Source organism: Pristiophorus japonicus, chromosome 4, assembly GCF_044704955.1.
Source record: "Pristiophorus japonicus isolate sPriJap1 chromosome 4, sPriJap1.hap1, whole genome shotgun sequence".
In the NCBI taxonomy this organism is placed as follows: domain Eukaryota; kingdom Metazoa; phylum Chordata; class Chondrichthyes; family Pristiophoridae; genus Pristiophorus; species Pristiophorus japonicus.
In genome coordinates, this window is record NC_091980.1 from 291,863,898 (window position 1) to 291,883,585 (window position 19,688).

Sequence of the window (19,688 nt, forward strand, 5' to 3'; positions counted from 1 at the left end):
TCTGTTTTCACAAAACAGAGGGATGATGCAGACATTGCAATCATCGAGGAGTAGTATGAAATATTAGATGAAATAAACATAGCGAGGGGAAGTATTAAGGGGTTTAGCAGCTTTGAAAGTGGATAAATTCCCAGGCCCATATGAAATATATCCCAGGCTGTTAAGAGAAGCAAGAGGAAATAGCAGAGGCTCTGACCATCATTTGCCAATCCTCTCTGGTTACAGGTATGGTACTGAAGGACTGCTAATGTTGTACCATTGTTTAAAAAGGGAGAAAGGGATAGAATGAGTAATTACAGGCCAGTCAGCCTAACCTCTGTGGTGGGAAAATTGCAAACATTTTTGAGGGAGACAATAAATCTTCATTCTCAAAGACACGGATTAATCAAGGACAGTCAGCATGGATTTGTTAAGGGAAGGTCATGTCTGACTAACTTGATTGAATTTTTTGAGCAGGTAACAAGGAGGGTCAATGAGGGTGGTGCTTTTGATGCAGAGTACATGGATTTTAGCAAGGCTTTGGATAAGGTCCCACATGGCGCATTGGTCACGAAAGTAAAAGTCCATGGGATCCAAGGCAAATTGGCAAGTTGGATCCAAAATTAGCTTAGGAGGCAGGAAGCAATGGGTTGATGGGTGTTTTTGTGACCGAAAGACTGTTTCCAGTGGGGTTCTGCAGGGCTCAATACTAGGTCCCTTGCTTTTTGTTATATATATTAATGATTTAGACTTGAGTGCAGGGGGTATGATTAAGAAGTTTGCAGACGATACAAAAATTGGCCGTGTGGTTGATAATGAAGAAGAAAGCTGTAGACTGCAGGAAGATATCAATGATTGGTCAGGTGGACAGAACAGTGGCAACGGAATTCAATCCAGAGAAGTGTGAGGTAATGCATTTGGGAAGGACTAACAAGGCAAGAGAATATACATTAAAAGGTAGGTCACTGAGAAGTGTAGAGGAACAAAGGGACCTTGGAGTGCCTGTTCACAAATCGCTGAAAGTAGGCCAGGTAGATAAGGTGGTTAAGAAGGCATACGGAATACTTCCCTTTATTTGCCGAGGCATAGAATACAAGAGCAGGGAGGTTATGCTTGAACTGTACAAAACACTAGTTAGGCCACAGCTAGAGTACTGTGTACAGTTCTGATAGCCACAACACATAAGAACATAAGAAATAGGAGCAGGAGCAGGCTATTTGGCCCCTCGAGCCTGCTCTGCCATTCAGTAAGATGGCTGATCTGATCTTGGCCTCAACTCCACTTTCCTGCCCGCTCCTCATAACCCTTCACTCCCCTATTGTTCAAAAATCTGTCTATCTCCACCTTAAATGTATTCAATGACCCAGCCTCAACAGCTCCCTGGGTTAGAGAATTCCAAAGATTCACGACCCTCAGAGAAGAAATTCCTTCTCATTTCCATTTTAAATGTGCGACCTCTTATTCTGAAACTATGTCCCCAAGTTCTAGATTCCCCACTAGGGGAAACATCCTCTCTGCATCTACCCGGTCAAGCCCCCTCAGAATCTTGTAATCTTTTCTGTACCCTCTCCAAAGCCTTCACGCCCTTCCTAAAGTGCAGTGCTCGGAATTGGACACAATACTCCAGTTGGGTCCGAACTAGTGTTTTATATAATAAAACAGACATTTATATAAACACACACACATCCGATTTAAAATTTAAAGTGCTCTTCTTTCAGATAAAGAGCAATCAGCTCTTTTGTATATAGTGACTAATTTTAATTACCTCGGAACTCTGTTGTCTTCAAACCGTAGTCCACCTTGCGATGGTTCTGATGGCTTTATCCCACATAGCCCAAGTCGACTATCGTGTGGTGTTAAACCTGAAGGAGACCCCTTTACTTCAGCATGCGGTGTTGGAACCAGGGGCCTCTTCTGCTCTGTGACAGATGGAGCATTCTGAGAAATTGGTGTAGGAACAGAGTATGCTGTCGGAGGACCCTGAGAAACTGGCGGAGGGGCCCGAGTCACTGGCGGAGGGGCCCGAGCCACCGGCGGTGGGGCCTGAGTCACCGGCGGAGGGGCCTGAGTCAACGGCGGAGGGGCCTGAGTCAACGGCGGAGGGGCCTGAGTCAACGGCGGAGGGCCTAGAGTCATCAGTGGAGGGGGCCGAGATACCGACGGAGGCGGCACATTCATCGACGGAGGTGGCACATTCATTGGTGGAGGTGGCACATTCATCGGCGGTGGCACCATAGTCATCGGTGGAGGGGCCTGAGTCACTAGCGGAGAAGCTTGAGACAATGATGGAGGGGCCTGAGACACAAGCGGAGGCGCCTGGGAGACAGGTGGACTTTTCTGTTCTGAAGATGCTGGGACTGTAGGTGAGCTTGCCGCTCCTTGTGTTGAGGCTACAGAAGAACCAGTTATTGGTGGTGTAGGAGGTAATCCCATGGGCGGCTTTGGAAGCATCGGCGGAGCTTGAGACATCAGTCCTCTTGATGTATTTCCTAAGTAACTCTGGGATTGGCTGTTTATGTATTGCTGTTGAACATTTCGGAGAGCATCCATCCTTTCTTGGAAGTGATGATTCGTTGACACCATTTGTTCTTGCCACTGGTTCCACTGGGTTTCATACTGTTGGAGCTGATCCTTGTTGGGATAGGCTTGGAGCTGTGCCTTCCAAATCTGAAATTGTCGCTGCCATTCTTGATACAGAGGGATGAACTGCTGCTGCTGCATCTCTAAGTGTCTCAGCTGCATCTCCAGAGGCATAGACTAAAGAAAAAGAAACCCATTACAGCCCATCCTATTTTACAAACAGTTTACTGATTCTCTGCATTACCAACTTATTCAACGTGAGACTCTGGGTGATTCTGCTTGCCCATTTAAAAATATTTAGCCATTTGAAAGGTAGTTTAGATTCTGAACATTGATGACCATAAGGACAACCCTATTGACCAAGAAACCCACAAGCTGACCTGCAAAAGCAAGGATTTCTGCAGAACAAAATCGCAAGAGTTCACGGATACATAAATAATTTTCTACAAGTACCTGTACTTAGTTTTACTCCATTTATAACACGGACTCTTACATGTGAATGACTGAAAGCATGTTGCATAGGAAGATAAACCTCTCTCCTGTGGTTTATTTGCCCGCCAATTTCCATCCAGGAAATATAATGCACACTTTACAAATTCTTATCCAAAAACAGTAGAAATATGCAAACAGGAAAAAAAGTCACTCAAGTTCCATTGCAGGAGCTACAGCTGTAAGAGGCAATATACTCTCTGTGCTGCAGCCCAGTGAATCTCCACACCTATACTGTTTTAATATACATGCCCCTACCCCCAAAATGAACAAACTAAAAAAAGCATTCAAATAAAATTTAAACTGAAAAATGGCTAAAATAGAGCAGTATATTAGACAGCGAGGTTAAATTGCTGCTCCTTTTTTTAAAAAAAAGAGAAAAACAAGATCAGAGGAAAGCACAATTGAAATGCTGGTGCTTTTATTTTTATGTGAAATGGTGTTTTAATGTGTTTAATAGTTTTAAGCTATTACAATAATGTTACCTGTGTTGGCAAGGGCAGACTGGAGCTGGAATCTTTGGGACTCTCACGGAAAAAGGGGGCGTTGATAATACAGCACAATGAAGCTATTCACATACACCCGTTTCCCATTTGGACAGTCTGGCCCTGCTTGTTGTCTGATTCACTTCATGGCTACATACTAGTCCAAATTCCTCAGCATCAAAATGAGCATGGCAAAAAATTACAACGCATCTTAGAAAGGATATATTTGTCTTGGGAGGGAGTGCAGCGTAGATTCACCAGAATGATAACTGGAATCCAAGGGTTAAATTACGAGGAGGGATTACACTAAGCAGGCTTGTAGTCCCTGGAATTTAGACGGTTAAAGGGTGATTTGATCAAAGTTTTTAAGGTAATAAGGGGAACTGATAGTGTAAAGAGAGCAAATATTTCCACTGGTTGGGGAGTCTCGGACTAGGGGACATAGCCTAAAAGTTAGTGCCAGGCCTTTCAGAAGTGAAGTTAGGAAATACTTCTACACGCAAAGGCTGGCAGAAGTTTGGAACTCTCTTCCGTAAACAGCAGTTGATGCTAGGCCACTTGTTAGTTTTAACTCTGAGATTGAAAGCTTTTTCTTAACAAAGGGTATTATGGGATATGGGGAAAAGGGTGAGCATATGGAGTTAGGTCACTGATCAGCCATAATCTCATTAAATGGCAGAACAGGTTTGAGAGGTTAAATGACCTACTCCTGTTCCTATGTTCCTAAAACTCATCAACCAGAGACAGGAATTTCCCCGAAATAGCCAGTAATCTAAGGATTAAGAAAGTCACTACAGATAAAGGGATAAAGATACTCAAACAATGCATCTTTTATTTCAGTAAAATTAGTCATTTTGCAGATAAATGACAGTCACTTGAAGAGAACAATCGATAGTTAAGTAATTAGTAATCTGATCTGCAACACTATACTCAATTGAATGAATCCAAATCCTTGTTCCTGCTATTTTATGAAAGAAGTTTGTTTATATCACAGGCAGTCTTGCATGCTCACCACCAAGAGAAATGTGTCTATTACTGCTCTTCACAGTAGCTTCTCTACCGATCTCAACTGCTGTAGAGGAACTAGTTCGAGAAATCAGAGGCAACTAAGCAGTAGTAAACACTTCCTTCTTAGTTATGTAGGATTCTGGTGGCAGTTTTCTGTTTCAAGTCTCAAACTAAGGGCCATGACAAGCCAACGTGTCAGTTTTACTGGAGTCACAGCAGTGCCATACTTACACTCCATTTGATAACACTGTATGCCGTTTCTGTAGACCGGTTAATAAATGACGCATTTCTCACAGGCAATCTCAGTTTCACTAAGTTTTAATGCCAAAATACAAAACAGCAGGTTTAATTTCCTGATACCTTACAAATAGATTTCAATAATTAGATTTTCTACTCTGAATGCATGCAAAACTAACAATGAAAAGTCTGATCGTATTTGGAATAAAGTTGTCGACCCTTCCAAATTGGCCTAGTCTCTGGGACGGAGCATCGACATCCTGAACACTGCTAGCAGTTGGGAGAAAAGTACTTTGTGTATACGGTTCGTGCCTGCGTGCCTCGAAAGTCCGGAGTTGCACGCTGCACTAAATCCACCATTAGCTACTCAACATTCACTGCTGCTGTATGATTGCACTGTTCCAGCATGAACTGACTCTAGAGAACTTGATGCTTGCGAGTCCAAAAAAAAAAGGTTTGCAAAACCTCATTCTAATTTATTAGTTTCAGGTGAAACGATTTATGTATGTCATGCGGCTGCTGCCTGGGACATGTCCTTCCAGTGTGACAGATTTCTCATAAATAATAAGCTGTGATAAACTGTGAACACTATCTGTCACACAATCAAACCTCCAGGAATATGTCCAATCAAAGTTGGCAACCCTAGCATGGTAATGGGTGAGCACAATTTGGAATGAAAACTGCACTGCGCATACGCTGCAACTGTTTTCAATATAAATTAGATTAAAAAATCTAAATATTCTGTTTGCCAGAGCTTGCAGTGGGTGATCTGCACTGAGACCTGAATTTCAAAGCAGCTCAAACACTGATCTTTAATTTGCTCTTTTTGTTAGGACTTCCATTGGTCTCTTTTGTCCCTTTTCCTTCTTCATTGTAAGTGTATTCAATCTTTTGCTTAACTGGAAGTTCTTCCTTTGATAAACAGAACTCCTAACATATTTGTGTGGAGCATAGACCAAAGTTATCCCTTCTTGCAAATCAATTAGCAATTCACAATTAGAAATTTTAAAAACAAATTTTTACAACCCATTGACTTTTTTTTTTAGAAAAAGTTCTTCCAACTAAAAAGTTTAATTTCCCAATGGCTCACAAGGTTTACAGTGAACAACTGAACCTTGCACTAATCTTACATATTCTATCGGTGCTGAGTTAGCTGATCGCTGCTAGGCACAGAACCCTGGAGTAGTTAAAGGATAACCATTCAGCGTCCTTACAGCTGCCTGCTAGCCAGTGGGTATGTGTGCATCTTGGATGAGGACAAGATCGTGCACACCTCTGCAATTGATTAGCTGGGAAAAATGCTTCGCCGAAGCTGACACATGAATAATGACACTGGATGGGGTTCCGCAAGTCATGTGGAGCCTGTGGAATTGTATGTTGGCAAGGACTCAATGTCTTCAGGAAAGGGTGGTGGGGAAGAGAGAAAAGGAAAACATTTTTCTTCTCTCTCCTTACCTCCACGCCCCACTACGAAAACCATTACAAGCTATTCCCAGTCAAAAGGAGCTAGAAGACAATCTTATTAGGTCTCTACCAGTTTTGTTTTATAACCACGGGCTAAAAGTTAGAGCGCTGTTGAAGATAACTTATTAGATTTTTTTTTCTTCCTTCCTACTGTTGGCACAGGAATGAAAGGGCTCTTCTTCCCTTATTAGACACTTAACCTGCTCCATTAAACACTTGCTCTACAGCAAGACAAGGCTCAGAACTCGCTGTGTACAGAGTTGTGGGTGTGAACAAATACTGATCTTTAATTTGCTCTTTTTGTTAGGACTTCCATTGGTCTCTTTTGTCCCTTTTCCTTCTTCATTGTAACTGTATTCAATCTTTTGCTTAACTGGAAGCTCTTCCCTTGATAAACAGAACTCCTAATATACTTGTGTGGAGCAGACCAAAGTTATCCCTTCATGCAAGATCTCTGTCCTTCTCAACATGGATTAGGCTATACACCTCTGGAAATCACATTCAATGAGGTAATAATGAAATGACTGGAAAGAATTAATGGCAAAAATGTATAGCTTGCTTCCCTCAATGGCCGGGTTAGTAAATTGAGTGAAACTTTGTTCTACAAAACCAGTCGAGTTTTGTTCTCCACTCTTCTGAATTAGATTATTAGAGGCAGCAAGACAATGTGGCCATTACATTCAGCCCAAGGATATCTGGGTTTGGCAAATAACAATGTTCCCCTGCTCTGCTTGTGCAGCTATCATAACCAAATTGATTAACCACATCAAAACTACAGAAAGCATGTGAAGATAAAAATACTGGATGAGAAATTATCAATTTTCAGAAGGATGTAAGATCAAACTCAGATTTATTGGTTGGAATAAATATGGCAAATCGAACAGCAGTGGAGAAATTAAAATACAAAATGGATATGGCATAGATCAAATAATGGCCCGGATTTTTGAGAAGTTTGCGACTGGGTTTTCGCCGCGATTTGATACTCCGCGGCGAAATCCCGGGCGGGATCCTCGGCTCGCTGTTTGTGGCAGCAATGGGACGTACCGCCAGGGAAAGGAGCGCCGACGTGCAACGCCGTGGATTGCGTTAGTCGGACTTTTGGCTCTCTCCCGACCCGTGTGCCATGCCCTTAATACAGACAGGTCAAACCTGTCGGTGCAGCCCTGCCAGCAGCGGTAAGTATGAAAGCCTGCAGAAAAGCTAAGTTAAAGTTTTTATTTAAAAATTTATTTTTTCAGCGATTCAATAGATAAGTGTCTTGCAAATGTTTTTTGAATGCTTTTTCGAATTTCCTCCCCTCCCCCCGCCGCAACGTTCCCGGACCAAATTTGGCGAAACTCGCATTTTTGGGCCGTGAATCCTCATGCATCACCCCCCAAACGTAAGAGAGGAGGAGGCGGGAGTTCGGGAGGCGAGCGGCCTACAAAAGGCCTGTCAGTGAGTAATCCGGGGAGCGTCAAGAGGCGTGAGTTCGGGAGGCGAGCGGCCTACAAAAGGCCCGTCAGTTCGAGGAAGCGGGAGTTCGAGAGGCCAGCTGGTGCAACTGCAGCAGGGAGGCAAAAAAGTAGAAAGAAATCGAAAGGTGACGTCACAGCCAAGGGGGTAAGTGATTGGTAAGTAGTTTTTCTTTTCTTTATCACTAAGTAACATTTAGCATTGTTGTTGCCAAATTAAGTTTATCTAGGGGTTAAGTCATGGCAGGAGAGCTCAGACACGTGTTATGCTCCTCCTGTACTATGTGGGAAGTCAGGGACGCTTCCGGTGCCCCTGAAGACTACATGTGCGGGAAGTGCATCCGCCTACAGCTCCTGACGGACCACATTGCGGCACTGGAGCTGAGGGTTGATTCACTCTGGAGCATCCACGATGCTGAGAATGGCGTGAATAGCACGTTTAGTGAGTTGGTCTTACCACAGGTAAAGGGTACACAGCCAGATAGGGAATGGGTGACCAACAGGAAGAGCAGTGCAAGGAAGGGAGTGCAGGGGTCCCCTGCGGTCATCCCCCTACAAAACAGATACACCGCTTTGGGTACGGTTGGGGGGGGGGTGTGACTCATCAGGGGAGCGCAGCAGCAGCCAAGTTCATGGCACCGTGGGTGGCTCTGCTGCACAGGAGGGCAGGAAAAAGAGTGGGAGAACTATAGTGATAGGGGATTCAATTGTAAGGGGAATAGACAGACGTTTCTGCGGCCGCAACCGAGACTCCAGGATGGTATGTTGCCTCCCTTTTGCAAGGGTCAAGGATATCTCAGAGCAGGTGTAGGGCATTCTGAAAAGGAAGGGTGAACAGCCAGTTGTTGTGGTGCATATAGGTACCAACGATATAGGTAAAAAAACGGGATAAGATCCGACAAGACGAATTTAGGGAGAGCTAAATTACAAAGTAGGACCTCAAAAGTAGTAATCTCAAGATTGCTACCTGTGCCACGTGCTAGTCAGAGTAGGAATCGCAGGATAGCTCAGATGAATACGTGGCTTGAGGAGTGGTGCAGAAGGGAGGGATTCAAATTCCTGGGACATTGGAACCGGTTCTGGGGGAGGTGGGACCAGTACAAACCGGACAGTCTGCACCTGGGCAGGACCGGAACCAATGTCCCAGGAATTTGCTGGTGCTGTTGGGGAGGAGTTAAACATGGGAACCTATGCAGGGAGACAGAGGGCAGTAGAATGGGGGCAGAAGCAAAAGATAGAAAGAAGAAAAGTAAAAGTGGAGAGCAGAGAAACCTAAGGCAAAAAGCAAAAAGGGCCACATTAAAGCAAAATTCTAAAGGGACAAAGTGTGTTAGAAGGACAAGCCTGAAGGCTCTGTGCCTCAATGCAAGGAGTATTCAGAATAAGGTGGACGAATTAACAGCGCAGATAGCAGTTAATGGATATGATGTAATTGGCATCACGGAGACATGGCTCCAGGGTGACCAAGGCTGGGAACTCAACATCCAGGGGTATTCAACATTTAGGAAGGATAGACAGAAAGGAAAAGGAGGCGGGGTGGCATTTCTGGTTAAAGAGGAAATTAATGCAATAGTAAGAAAGGACATTAGCTTGGATGATGTGGAATCGGTGTGGGTGGAGCTACGGAATACCAAAGGGCAGAAAACGCTAGTGGGAGTTGTGTACAGACCACCAAACAGTAGTAGAGAGGTTGGGGACAGCATCAAACAAGAAATTAGGGTGCATGCAATAAAGGTACAGCAGTTATTATGGGTGACTTTAATCTACATATTGATTGGGCTAACCAAACTGGTAGCAATGCGGTGGAGGAGGATTTCCTGGAGTGTATTAGGGATGGTTTTCTAGACCAATATGTCGAGGAACCAACTAGGGAGCTGGCCATCCTAGACTGGGTGATGTGTAATGAGAAAAGACTAATTAGCAATCTTGTTATGCGAGGCCCCTTGGGGAAGAGTGACCATAACATGGTAGAATTCTTTATTAAGATGGAGAGTGACACAGTTAATTGAGAAACTAGGGTCCTGAACTTAAGGAAAGGTAACTTTGATGGTCTGAGGCATGAATTGACTAGAATAGACTGGCAAATGACGGTGGATAGGCAATGGCAAACATTTAAAGATCACCTGGATGAACTTCAGCAATTGTACATCCCTGTCTGGAGTAAAAATAAAACGGGAAAATGGCTTAACCTTGGCTAACAAGGTAAATTAAGGATAGTGTTAAATCCAAGGAACAGGCACATAAATTGGCCAGAAAAAGCAACAAACCCGAGGACTGGGAGAAATTTAGAATTCAGGAGAGGAGGACAAAGGGTTTAATTAAGAGGGGGAAAATAGAGTACAAGAAGAAGCTTGCTGGGAACATAAAAACTGACTGCAAAAGCTTCTATAGATATGTGAAGAGAAAAAGATTAGTGAAGACAAACGTAGGTCCCTTGCAGTCGGATTCAGGTGAATTTATAATGGGGAACAAAGAAATGGCAGACCAATTGAACAAATACTTTGGTTCTGTCTTCACGAAGGAAGACACAAATAACCTTCCGGAAGCACTAGGCAACCGAGGGTCTAGTGAGGAGGAGGAACTGAAGGATATCCTTATTAGGCGGGAAATTGAGTTCGGGAAATTGATGGGATTGAAGGCCGATAAATCCCCGGGGCCTGATTGTCTGCATCCCAGAGTACTTAAGGAAGTGGCCCTAGAAATAGTGGATGCATTGGTGATCATTTTCCAACAGTCTATCAACTCTGGATCAGTTCCTATGGACTGGAAGGTAGCTAATGTAACACCACTTTTTAAACAGGGAGGGAGAGAGAAAGCGGGTAATTATAGACCGGTTAGCCTGACATCAATAGTGGGGAAAATGTTGGAATCAATTATTAAGGATGAAATTGCAGCGCATTTGGAAAGCAGTGACAGGATCGGTCCAAGGCAGCTTGGATTTATGAAGGGGAAATCATGCTTGACAAATCTTCTGGAGTTTTTTGAGGATGTAACTAGTCGAGTGGACAAGGGAGAACCAGTGGATGTGGTGTATTTGGACTTTCAAAAGGCTTTTGACAAGGTCCCACACAAGAGATTGGTGTGAAAAATCAAAGCACATGGTATTGGGGGTAATATACTGACGTCGATAGAGAACTGGTTGGCAGACAGGAAGCAGAGAGTCGGGATAAACGGGTCTTTTTCAGAATGGCAGGCAGCAACTAGTGGCGTGCCGCAGGGTTCAGTGATGAGACCCCAGCTCTTTACAATATACATCAATGCTTTAGATGAAGGAATTGAGTGTAATATCTTCAAGTTTGTAGATGACACTAAACTGGGTGGCGGTGTGAGCTGTGAGGGGGCTGCTAAGAGGCTGCAGGGTGTCTTAAACAGGTTAGGTAAGTGGGCAAATGCATGGCAGATGCAGTATAATGTGGATAAATGTGCGGTTATCCACTTTGGGGGCAAAAACGCGAAGACAGATTATCTGAATGGCGGCAGATTGGGAAAAGGGGAGGTGCAACGAGACCTGGGTATCATGGTTCATCAGTCACTGAAAGTTGGCATACAGGTACAGCAGGCGGTGAAGAAGGCAAATGGTATGTTGGCCTTCATAGCTAGGGGATTTGAGTATAGGGAGCAGGGAGGTCGTACTGCAGTTGTACAGGGCCTTGGTGAGGTCTCACCTGGAATATTGTGTTCAGTTTTGGTCTCCTAATCTGAGGTAGGACGTTCTTGCTCTTGAGGGAGTGCAGCGAAGGTTCACCAGACTGATTCCCGGGATGGCGGGACTGACATATGAGGAGAGACTGGATCAACTGGGCCTTTTTTCATTGGAGTTTAGAAGGATGAGAGGGGATCTCATAGAAACATATAAGATTCTGACGGGACGGAATAGGTTAGATGCGGGTAGAATGTTTCCGATGTTGGGGAAGTCCAGAATCAGGGGACACAGTCTTAGGATAAGAGGTAGGCCATTTAGGACTAAGATGAGGAGAAACTTTTTCAATCAGAGTTGTTAACCTGTGGAGTTCTCTGCCGCAGAGAGTTGTTGATGCTAGTTCATTGGATATATTCAAGAGGGAGTTAGATATGGCCCTTACGGCTAAGGGGATCAAGGGGTATGGAGAGAAAGCAGGAAAGAGGTATTGAGGGAATGATGAACCATGATCTTATTGAATGGCGGTGCTGGCTCGAAGGGCCGAATGGCCTACTTCTGCACCAATTTTCTATATTTCTATGTTTCTATGTAACCCGAAAGTTCGACCGAAACGGTAACACAGTGGAACGGTAACTTTCATGTATTGCTTTGCTACCGTTTGCGCCGAAAAATCCCGAAAGCTGAAAATCCAGCGCAATGTTTTTAAGGCCGGGGGTTCCATGGACACAAACAAAAATTTGGCCGTCCGTACGAAGGAATCCTCAGACTGCAATTTTCAGCCCAACATTATCTTTTCCTCACAATCTGTGTTCTGAAAATATTTAATTTGCCATTTTTGCCACAGAAACTAAAATTTCTGATGTCCAAAATTAGGGTTTATATAAAATGTTATTTAAAAATTCACATTAACATTATTAAAGTTATCAATTCATTGTCTTTTGTGTATTTTAATATCTTCAACTTTAAGATCTCAGTCCGGCTTTGAATTTCATATTTTTACTTAAACCTGTAACTGAGATAAATGTAGACATTGCAGTCTCATCATGTGCAGTGTGCCTAATTTCCCAGTATCGATCAGTACAATTCAACTGCTGCAATACTTGTCTTCATCTTCTTGAAGTTCCTGCTCAGTTGTCTTGACTGAACAGCCTTGAATTTGAAAGAGCTATTCAATTAGTCCCATTCCCCTGCTCTTTCCCCACAGCCCTGCAAATTTCCTCCCTTCAAATATTTATCCAATTCCCTTTTGAAAGTTTCTAATGAATCTGCTTCCACCACCCTTTCACGCAGTGCACTCCAGATCATAATAAATCGTTGCGTAAAAAAAATGTTCATCTCATCTCTGGTTCTTATGGCAAATATCCTAAATCTGTGTCCTCTAGCGACTGAGCCTTCTGCCCCATGAAACAATTTCTTCTTATTTACTCTATCAAAACCTATATGAACATCTCTATTAAATTTCCCTTTTAACCTTTTCCGTTCTAAGAAGAACCCCATTTTCACCATTTCATTCCACATCCTTGGTACCATGTCAGTAAATCGACTCTGCACCCTCTCTAAGGCCTCGACACCCTTCCCAAAGTGTAGTGCCCAGAATTGGACACAATACTACAGCTGGGGCTTAACCAGTGATTTATAAAGGTTTAGCATAACTTCCTTGCTTTTGTAACTAATACTTCTGTTTATAAAGCCAAGGATCCTGCATGCATTTTAATAGCCTTCTCAAACAAGTCCTGCCACCTTCAAAGATTTGTGTAGCCCTAGGTCTCGCTGTTCCTGCACCCCCTTTAAAATTGTACCATTTTGTTTATATTGCGTCTCCATCATTCTTTTTAGGAAAATGCATCACTTCACATTTCTCTGTGTGCGTGTGTGCTTGTGCGTGTGCATAAGAGAGGAGAGAGAAAATATGAACTAAATATTCCCAGACACCACTGCATATCTATCATGGAACTAACCTGTATATGTTGTATTTGCTGCATCAGCTGCTGGTACTGTTGCAGGAGTTGTTGAAGTTGATTATGTTGTTGCATCATGCTCTGCTGCTGATACTCTATGCGCTGTTGCTGCCACTGAGCCGCTGCTGCCTGTAATAGTACCAGCCTCTCTGCTTCCTCTGGATTCTCTGGAGGCTGGATAGTAGGCTAAAATAAAATTCACAATATGACTATAAAGGTTATGAAATAACTGTTTTGGCAATGAACATTTCATTGAAGATGTAAATTCTGGCACGATAGCAGTTACATACAAGTTCTTACATACTTAGAATCACAGAAAATGTAGGATAAAGATCTGGACACATCCCCAAACAGTACGACTCAAATACCAAGTTAATTGGTTCCTTGCACCTTAATGTGAGAGAACTTGCATAATATCACTATATGGGTATGGCAGAACGGGAGCTCCAACGTGCTGCATATATTCTCACTTTAAAAACTGTCTTCCCCTTGATTTCAAGCTCACAGCAAAATCTTAGGATGAAACATATCTAACATACTTTTTGCGAAAGTGAAAGGTTTCTCATTCTTTTTTTAAACTCTTAAAGTTCAAAACATTTGGACAATTTTGAATACCTGCATTACAATGGATCTGGCAACGGACTGGTTCTTTAAAAGCAAAGATATGCAGCCTGCTTCACATGGCAGCCATACAGCTACTTTGAATACTAATATTTAAGGTTAGTCCTAGGAACAGCAATAGAATGGGTAGAATGGTTGTTCCCTTATGGTTCAGTGAGCATAAACAGTGTGTAACTGAGCTGTACAGATCAGTAATTTTACAGGCTTGACCTCAGCCAACGTGGCAGTGGAGGCACTGAAGCAGCACTGGAACTGGTCTCGGGGCATTTGGGACAGGTCGGGAAAATAAAAGCCAGCACTCTCATGGCCCTGATCACTATCCAGTGACCTCTGCTGAAGATCGGAGTTATGAGAGACTGGAGAACTTTTCAGCTGTGAAAGGTGAGCCTGATGTTATAAATGTGTAGAAGATAGCATTATGCAAAAATTGGACAATGATTAAACTAAATTGCAAGATTGGGTACACAGGTTCAATCTAGTAAAATGTAAATTTAGGGTAGTATCAGGAGGTTCTTCTTCACGTGAGGAATGATCAACACATGAAATGGACTCCTGGATACAGTAGAGGTGAAAATCTGGACTCAACATAAGAACCAATTAATTGTTGAATGGGGAAGTGGGGGGGAGAAGAGAAGAGATTTTACAGTGTTTCTGGATGGCTGAACTAAGGTGGGCCAAATGATCTTCCTAATTAGAAATTATCTTGATCACTGATCACAGGACTGGGCATGACTGTGATACATCAATAAGCAGCTAGATCAGATATGGAAGACCCGTGTGATGCCTTTGGAACCTTATCCCACCAAGGAGACAATCTTTCAAAGCAGGAGAAAATTAGCGAGAACAAAAATAACTCAATCTTTTCATAATAGGAACACAAGAACATAGTAGGAGCAGGAGTAGGCCATTTGGCCCCTCGAGCCAGCTCCGCCATTCAATAAGATCATGGCTGATCTGATCTTGGCCTCAACTCCACTTCCCCGACGGCTCCCCATCACCTTGACTCTCTTAGTTGTCAAAAATCTGTCTATCACCACCTTAAACTCCAGAGATTCACGACCCTCAGAGAAGAACTTCCTCCTCATTTTCGTTTTAAATGGGCAACCCCTTATTCTGAAACTATGCCCCCTAGTTCTAGATTCCTCCACGAGGGGAACCATCCTCTGCATTCCTGTCAATCTCCCTCAGAACCTTATACGTTTCAATAAGATCCCCTCTCATTCTTCTAATCTCCAATAAGTATAGACCCAACTTGCTCAATCTTTCTTCATAAGACAACCCCTTCATCTTAGGAATCAACTTCGTGAACCTTCTCTGAATTGCCTCCAATGCAAGTATATATCCCTCCTTAAATAAGGAGACCAAAACTGTATGCAGTACTCCAGGGTGTTGTCTCACCAGTGCCCTGTACAGTTGTAGCAAGACTTCCCTACTTTTATACTCCACCCCCTTGCAATAAAGGCCAACATTTAATTTGCCTTCCAAATTACTTGCAGTATATGCATGCTAACTTTTTGCGTATCATGTACAAGGACCCCCAGATCCCTCTGTACCACAGAATTTTGTAATCTCTCCCCATTTAAATAATAATGTTTTTTTATTTTTCCTACCAAAGTGGATACCATCTGCCAATTTTTTGCCACTCACTTAGCCTATCTATATCCCTCACAACTTGCTTTCCCATTTATCTTTGTATAATCAGCAAATTTGTCCTTTCATCCAAGTCATTAATATAGATTGCAAATATTTGAGGCCCTACCACTGATCCCTGTGGCACCCCACTAGTTACAGTTTTCCAACCTGAAAATGACCCATTTATCACGACTCTGTTTTCTGTTAGTTAGCCAATCCTCAATCCATGCTAATATATTACCCCCAACCCCGTGAGCTCTTATCACCTTTTGTGTGGTACCTTATCAAATGCCTTCTGGAAATCCAAATACACGACATCTACTGTTTCCCCTTTATCCACCCAGCTCATTACATCCTCAAAGAACTCCAGCAAATTTGTCAAACATGATTTTCCTTTCATAAAACCATGCTGACTCTGCTTGACTATTATGATTCTCTAAATGTCCTGCTACTACTTCCTTAATAATTGACTCCAGCAATTTCCCAATGACAGATGTTAGGCTAACTGGTCTATAGTTTCCTGTTTTCTGTCTCCCTCCTTTCTTAAATAGGGGCGTTACATTTGCGGTTTTCCAATCCGCTGGGACCTCTCCGGAATCCAGGGAATTTTGGTAGATTACACCAATGCATCCACTATCTCTGCAGCTATTTCTTTTTTGAACCTAGGATGCAGGCCATCAGGTTCAGGGGACTTGTCCACCTTTAGTCCTATTAGTTTGCCTAGTACTTTTTCTCCAGTGATCGTGATTGTTTTAAGTTCCCCCCTCCCAACAGCCCCTTGATTATCAATTATTGGGATGCTTTTAGTGTCTTCTACTGTGAAGAGCAATACAAAATATTTGTTCAAAGTTTCTGCCATTTCCGTTTCCGTAATATTTCTTCCTGTCAATTGATATTAAGGCATGGACTCCTCAAGTCATTTTGCAAAGCTCCATTTAGAAATAAGCAAATCTAGTTTAAGTCCAGAATTCCAATACCAAATGCTACAACCCACCTAAAACCAATGTAAAGAAAAGGCTGCTATGCCTCCAAATGACAACATGGAGACAAAACAAAACAACTTTCCAGATGGCTGGAATTCATAAAGACAGCACAGGAGGAGATCATTCGGCCCATTGTCCTTGTGCCAGCTCTTTGAAAGAGCTAACTAATTAGTCCCACTCCCTTTCTCTTTACCCCTAGCGCTGCAAGTTTTTCCTTTTCAAGTATATATGCAATTCCCTTTCAAACTCCTAACATCATTTGAGGAACAGTTTAAACCACGCCCTCTTTGCCTAGGAGGGATTTTCATAGCAAAGATGCTGAAAAGATCTTAACGGGAGACTGTTTCTGCAATCTCTCCCCTTTAGCCTCTCAAGCCCTTCCTTACTTACTCTTATCAAAATCCTTCATAATTTAACATTCCTGATTAAATCTCTCACACACTACCTTAACGACCTCAAGACATCCCAAAAAGTACTTTTTGAATTGTAATGTAGACAAACGTAGCAGCCAATTTGAGCTCTGCAATGTCTCACTAATAGCAATGAGATAACCAGATGATTTATTTTAATGATGTTGGTTGAGGGATGATATTGGTCAGCACACCTGGAGAACTCCATGTACTTCGTCGAAGATTCAGCACACAAATCTCTATACTGGGAATTGAATCCACAACTTTCTGACTCAAAGGCAAGATTGCTATCTGTGAGCCAAGGCAGACGTCTTAGGGCCACAGCTAAAGCACTGTATGCAGTTTTAGGCACCCCATTCTAAGAAGGATATTAAAAACATAGGCATCTTAGATTCACTTGGATGATGCCAGAGATAAGAAACTATAGTTATGTGCAGAGCCTTAAGGTACTGGGACTATTTCCAGTAAAGCAGAGAAGAGGCGAGGAGATTCAATATGTTTTTAAAATTATGAAAGGCTCTGATAAGAGTGAATAGGGATAAACTATTTCCTTTGAATGGCAAGTCAGTGAAAGAAGGCCAATGTTTAGGGAAAAACTGGATAAATATTTGAAACAGAGGGAAATGTAAAGCAGTGGGATTAGTTTTGGATTGCTCTTGTAAAATTAATTAAAGAAAGACCATGGCTTCTCTGAGGAAAACAAAACATTGGGGCTGGCCTGAAGGACTTGTAGGGGAGGTGGAAAGGGGCACTGGCACACAGCGCGCATTAGCTGAAAACTGAGCAGAGCACAAAAGGATCCAGGGCAAAGTGGTAAGTTGAATCCAAAATTGGCTCCGAGGCAGGAAGCAGAGGGTAATGGTTGGTGAGTGTTTTTGTGACTGGCAAGCTGCTCCCAGTGGGGTTCCGCAAGGCTCAGTACTGGGGGCTCAACTTTCCCCAGTGATTTATGCCGTTTTTATGGCGCGCATCGTTTTTTTTGGCCTAAGTTTAAAAAAAACAAGTTTCCCCAATCAATGCGTGCCGGCGTAACCCAGTTAGTTATGTTTTTTTTAAGGTTGTTTTTTTTTGTGTCATAGTGGGCATAACTTGCCACCTGCGCCAATTCTGGCCAGTGAAGCAAGTTTGGCCAGCTCCGATTTACTCCAATTCTTAAGGCGGCGTATGTGGCCTCTGTGGAAAAACATTCTGGCGAGTTAAGAATATCGGCGCAGGTAAGTAACTCAGCGCAGCAGATGCTCGGACAGCAGCAGCAGAGAAATGAGGGAGAGTGGGAGGCCGGTTGGCCTGGGATAGGTGCGGGGACAGGGAGACCCTTCGACCAGGGATAGGTGTGGGGACTGGGAGGCCGGTCGGCCTGGGATAGGTGCGGGGATCGGGAGGCCGGTCGGCCTGGGATAGGTGTGGGGACCAGGATTGGAAGTTTAATGGGTGCAAGTTGCTGCAATGTTTAATGTGCTTGTTAAGTTGCTGCAATGTTTAATGTGCTTGTTAAGTTGCTGCAATGTTTAATGTGCTTGTTAAGTTGCTGCAATGTTTAATGTGCTTGTTAAGTTGCTGCAATGTTTAATGTGCTTGTTAAGTTGCTGCAATGTTTAATGTGCTTGTTAAGTTGCTGCAATGTTTAATGTGCTTGTTAAGTTGCTGCAATGTTTAATGTGCTTGTTAAGTTGCTGCAATGTTTAATGTGCTTGTTAAGTTGCTGCAATGTTTAATGTGCTTAAGTTGCTGTGAGCTGGCTCAGTCCGCATTGTGTCCCTGGTTACCATAGCAACCCGATGTTTTTGGTGCAGATCTTGGGCTCCACCCCTAGGTGGCACCAAAATGAAGAATTCAAACGGGGTTGGATGATTTTTTTTTTGGCATACTCGAGCCTAAAAAAAACAGGCGTAACTCTTCACGTACGCCAAAAAACAGGTCCCTTGCTTTTTGTGGTATACATCAATGATTTAGACTTGAATGTAGGGGGTATGATTAAGATGTTTACAGATGATACTAAAATCAGCTGTGTGGTAGATAAAGAAAAAGAAAGCTGTAGACAGCAGGAAGATATCAATGAACTGGTCAGTTGGGCAGAACAGTGGCAAATGGAATTCAATCCGGAGAAGTGCGAGGTGATGTATTTGGGGAGGGCTAACAAGGCAAGGGAATACACAATAAATGGTAGGACACTGAGAAGTATAGAGGAACAAAGGAACCTTGACGTGCATGTCCACAGATCTCTGAAGGTAGCAGGCCAGGTAGATAAGATGGTTCAGAAGGCATACGGAATACTTGCCTTTATTAGCCGAGGCATAGAATACAAGAGCATGGAGGTTATGCATCAACTGTATAAAACACTAATTAGGCCACAGCTGGAGTACTGCGTGCAGTTCTGGCCACCACATTATTACTTCTTAAGCAGTCCCCCGGAGTCGAGAATGACTTGCTTCCACACTAAAAATGAGTTCTCAGATGACTGAAGGATCCAATGCGGGACCCAGAGTCTCGGTCACAGGTGGGGCAGATAGTGGTTGAAGGAAAGGGTGGGTAGGGTGCCTGGGTTGCCGTATGCTCCTTCCGCTGTCTATGCTTGGCTTCAGCTTGCTCTCGGCGATGAGACTCGAGGTGCTCAACGCCTTCTCGGATGCTCTTCCTCCACTTTGGGCAGTCTTAGGCCAGGGATTCTCAGGTGTCGCACTTTTTCAAGGAGGCTTGGAGGGTGTCCTTGAAGCGTTTCCTCTGTCCCCTGGGGCTTGCTTGCCGTAT

At 43.3% G+C, this 19,688-nt stretch overlaps 1 protein-coding gene across 2 annotated transcripts in view; it reads right to left on the bottom strand.

The window, feature by feature from the left end:
• The window catches only part of ylpm1 (YLP motif containing 1), a 153,884-nt gene that overhangs the window by 101,013 nt on the left and 33,183 nt on the right, over positions 1-19,688 (bottom strand). For both annotated transcript variants that reach the window (XM_070879577.1, XM_070879576.1), the window contains 2 exons: positions 13,295-13,480; positions 1,745-2,736 (listed from right to left, as the gene is read on the bottom strand). In XM_070879577.1, coding sequence (XP_070735678.1) covers positions 1,745-2,736; positions 13,295-13,480 — 1,178 coding nt within the window. The remainder of the gene's footprint in view (positions 1-1,744; positions 2,737-13,294; positions 13,481-19,688) is intronic.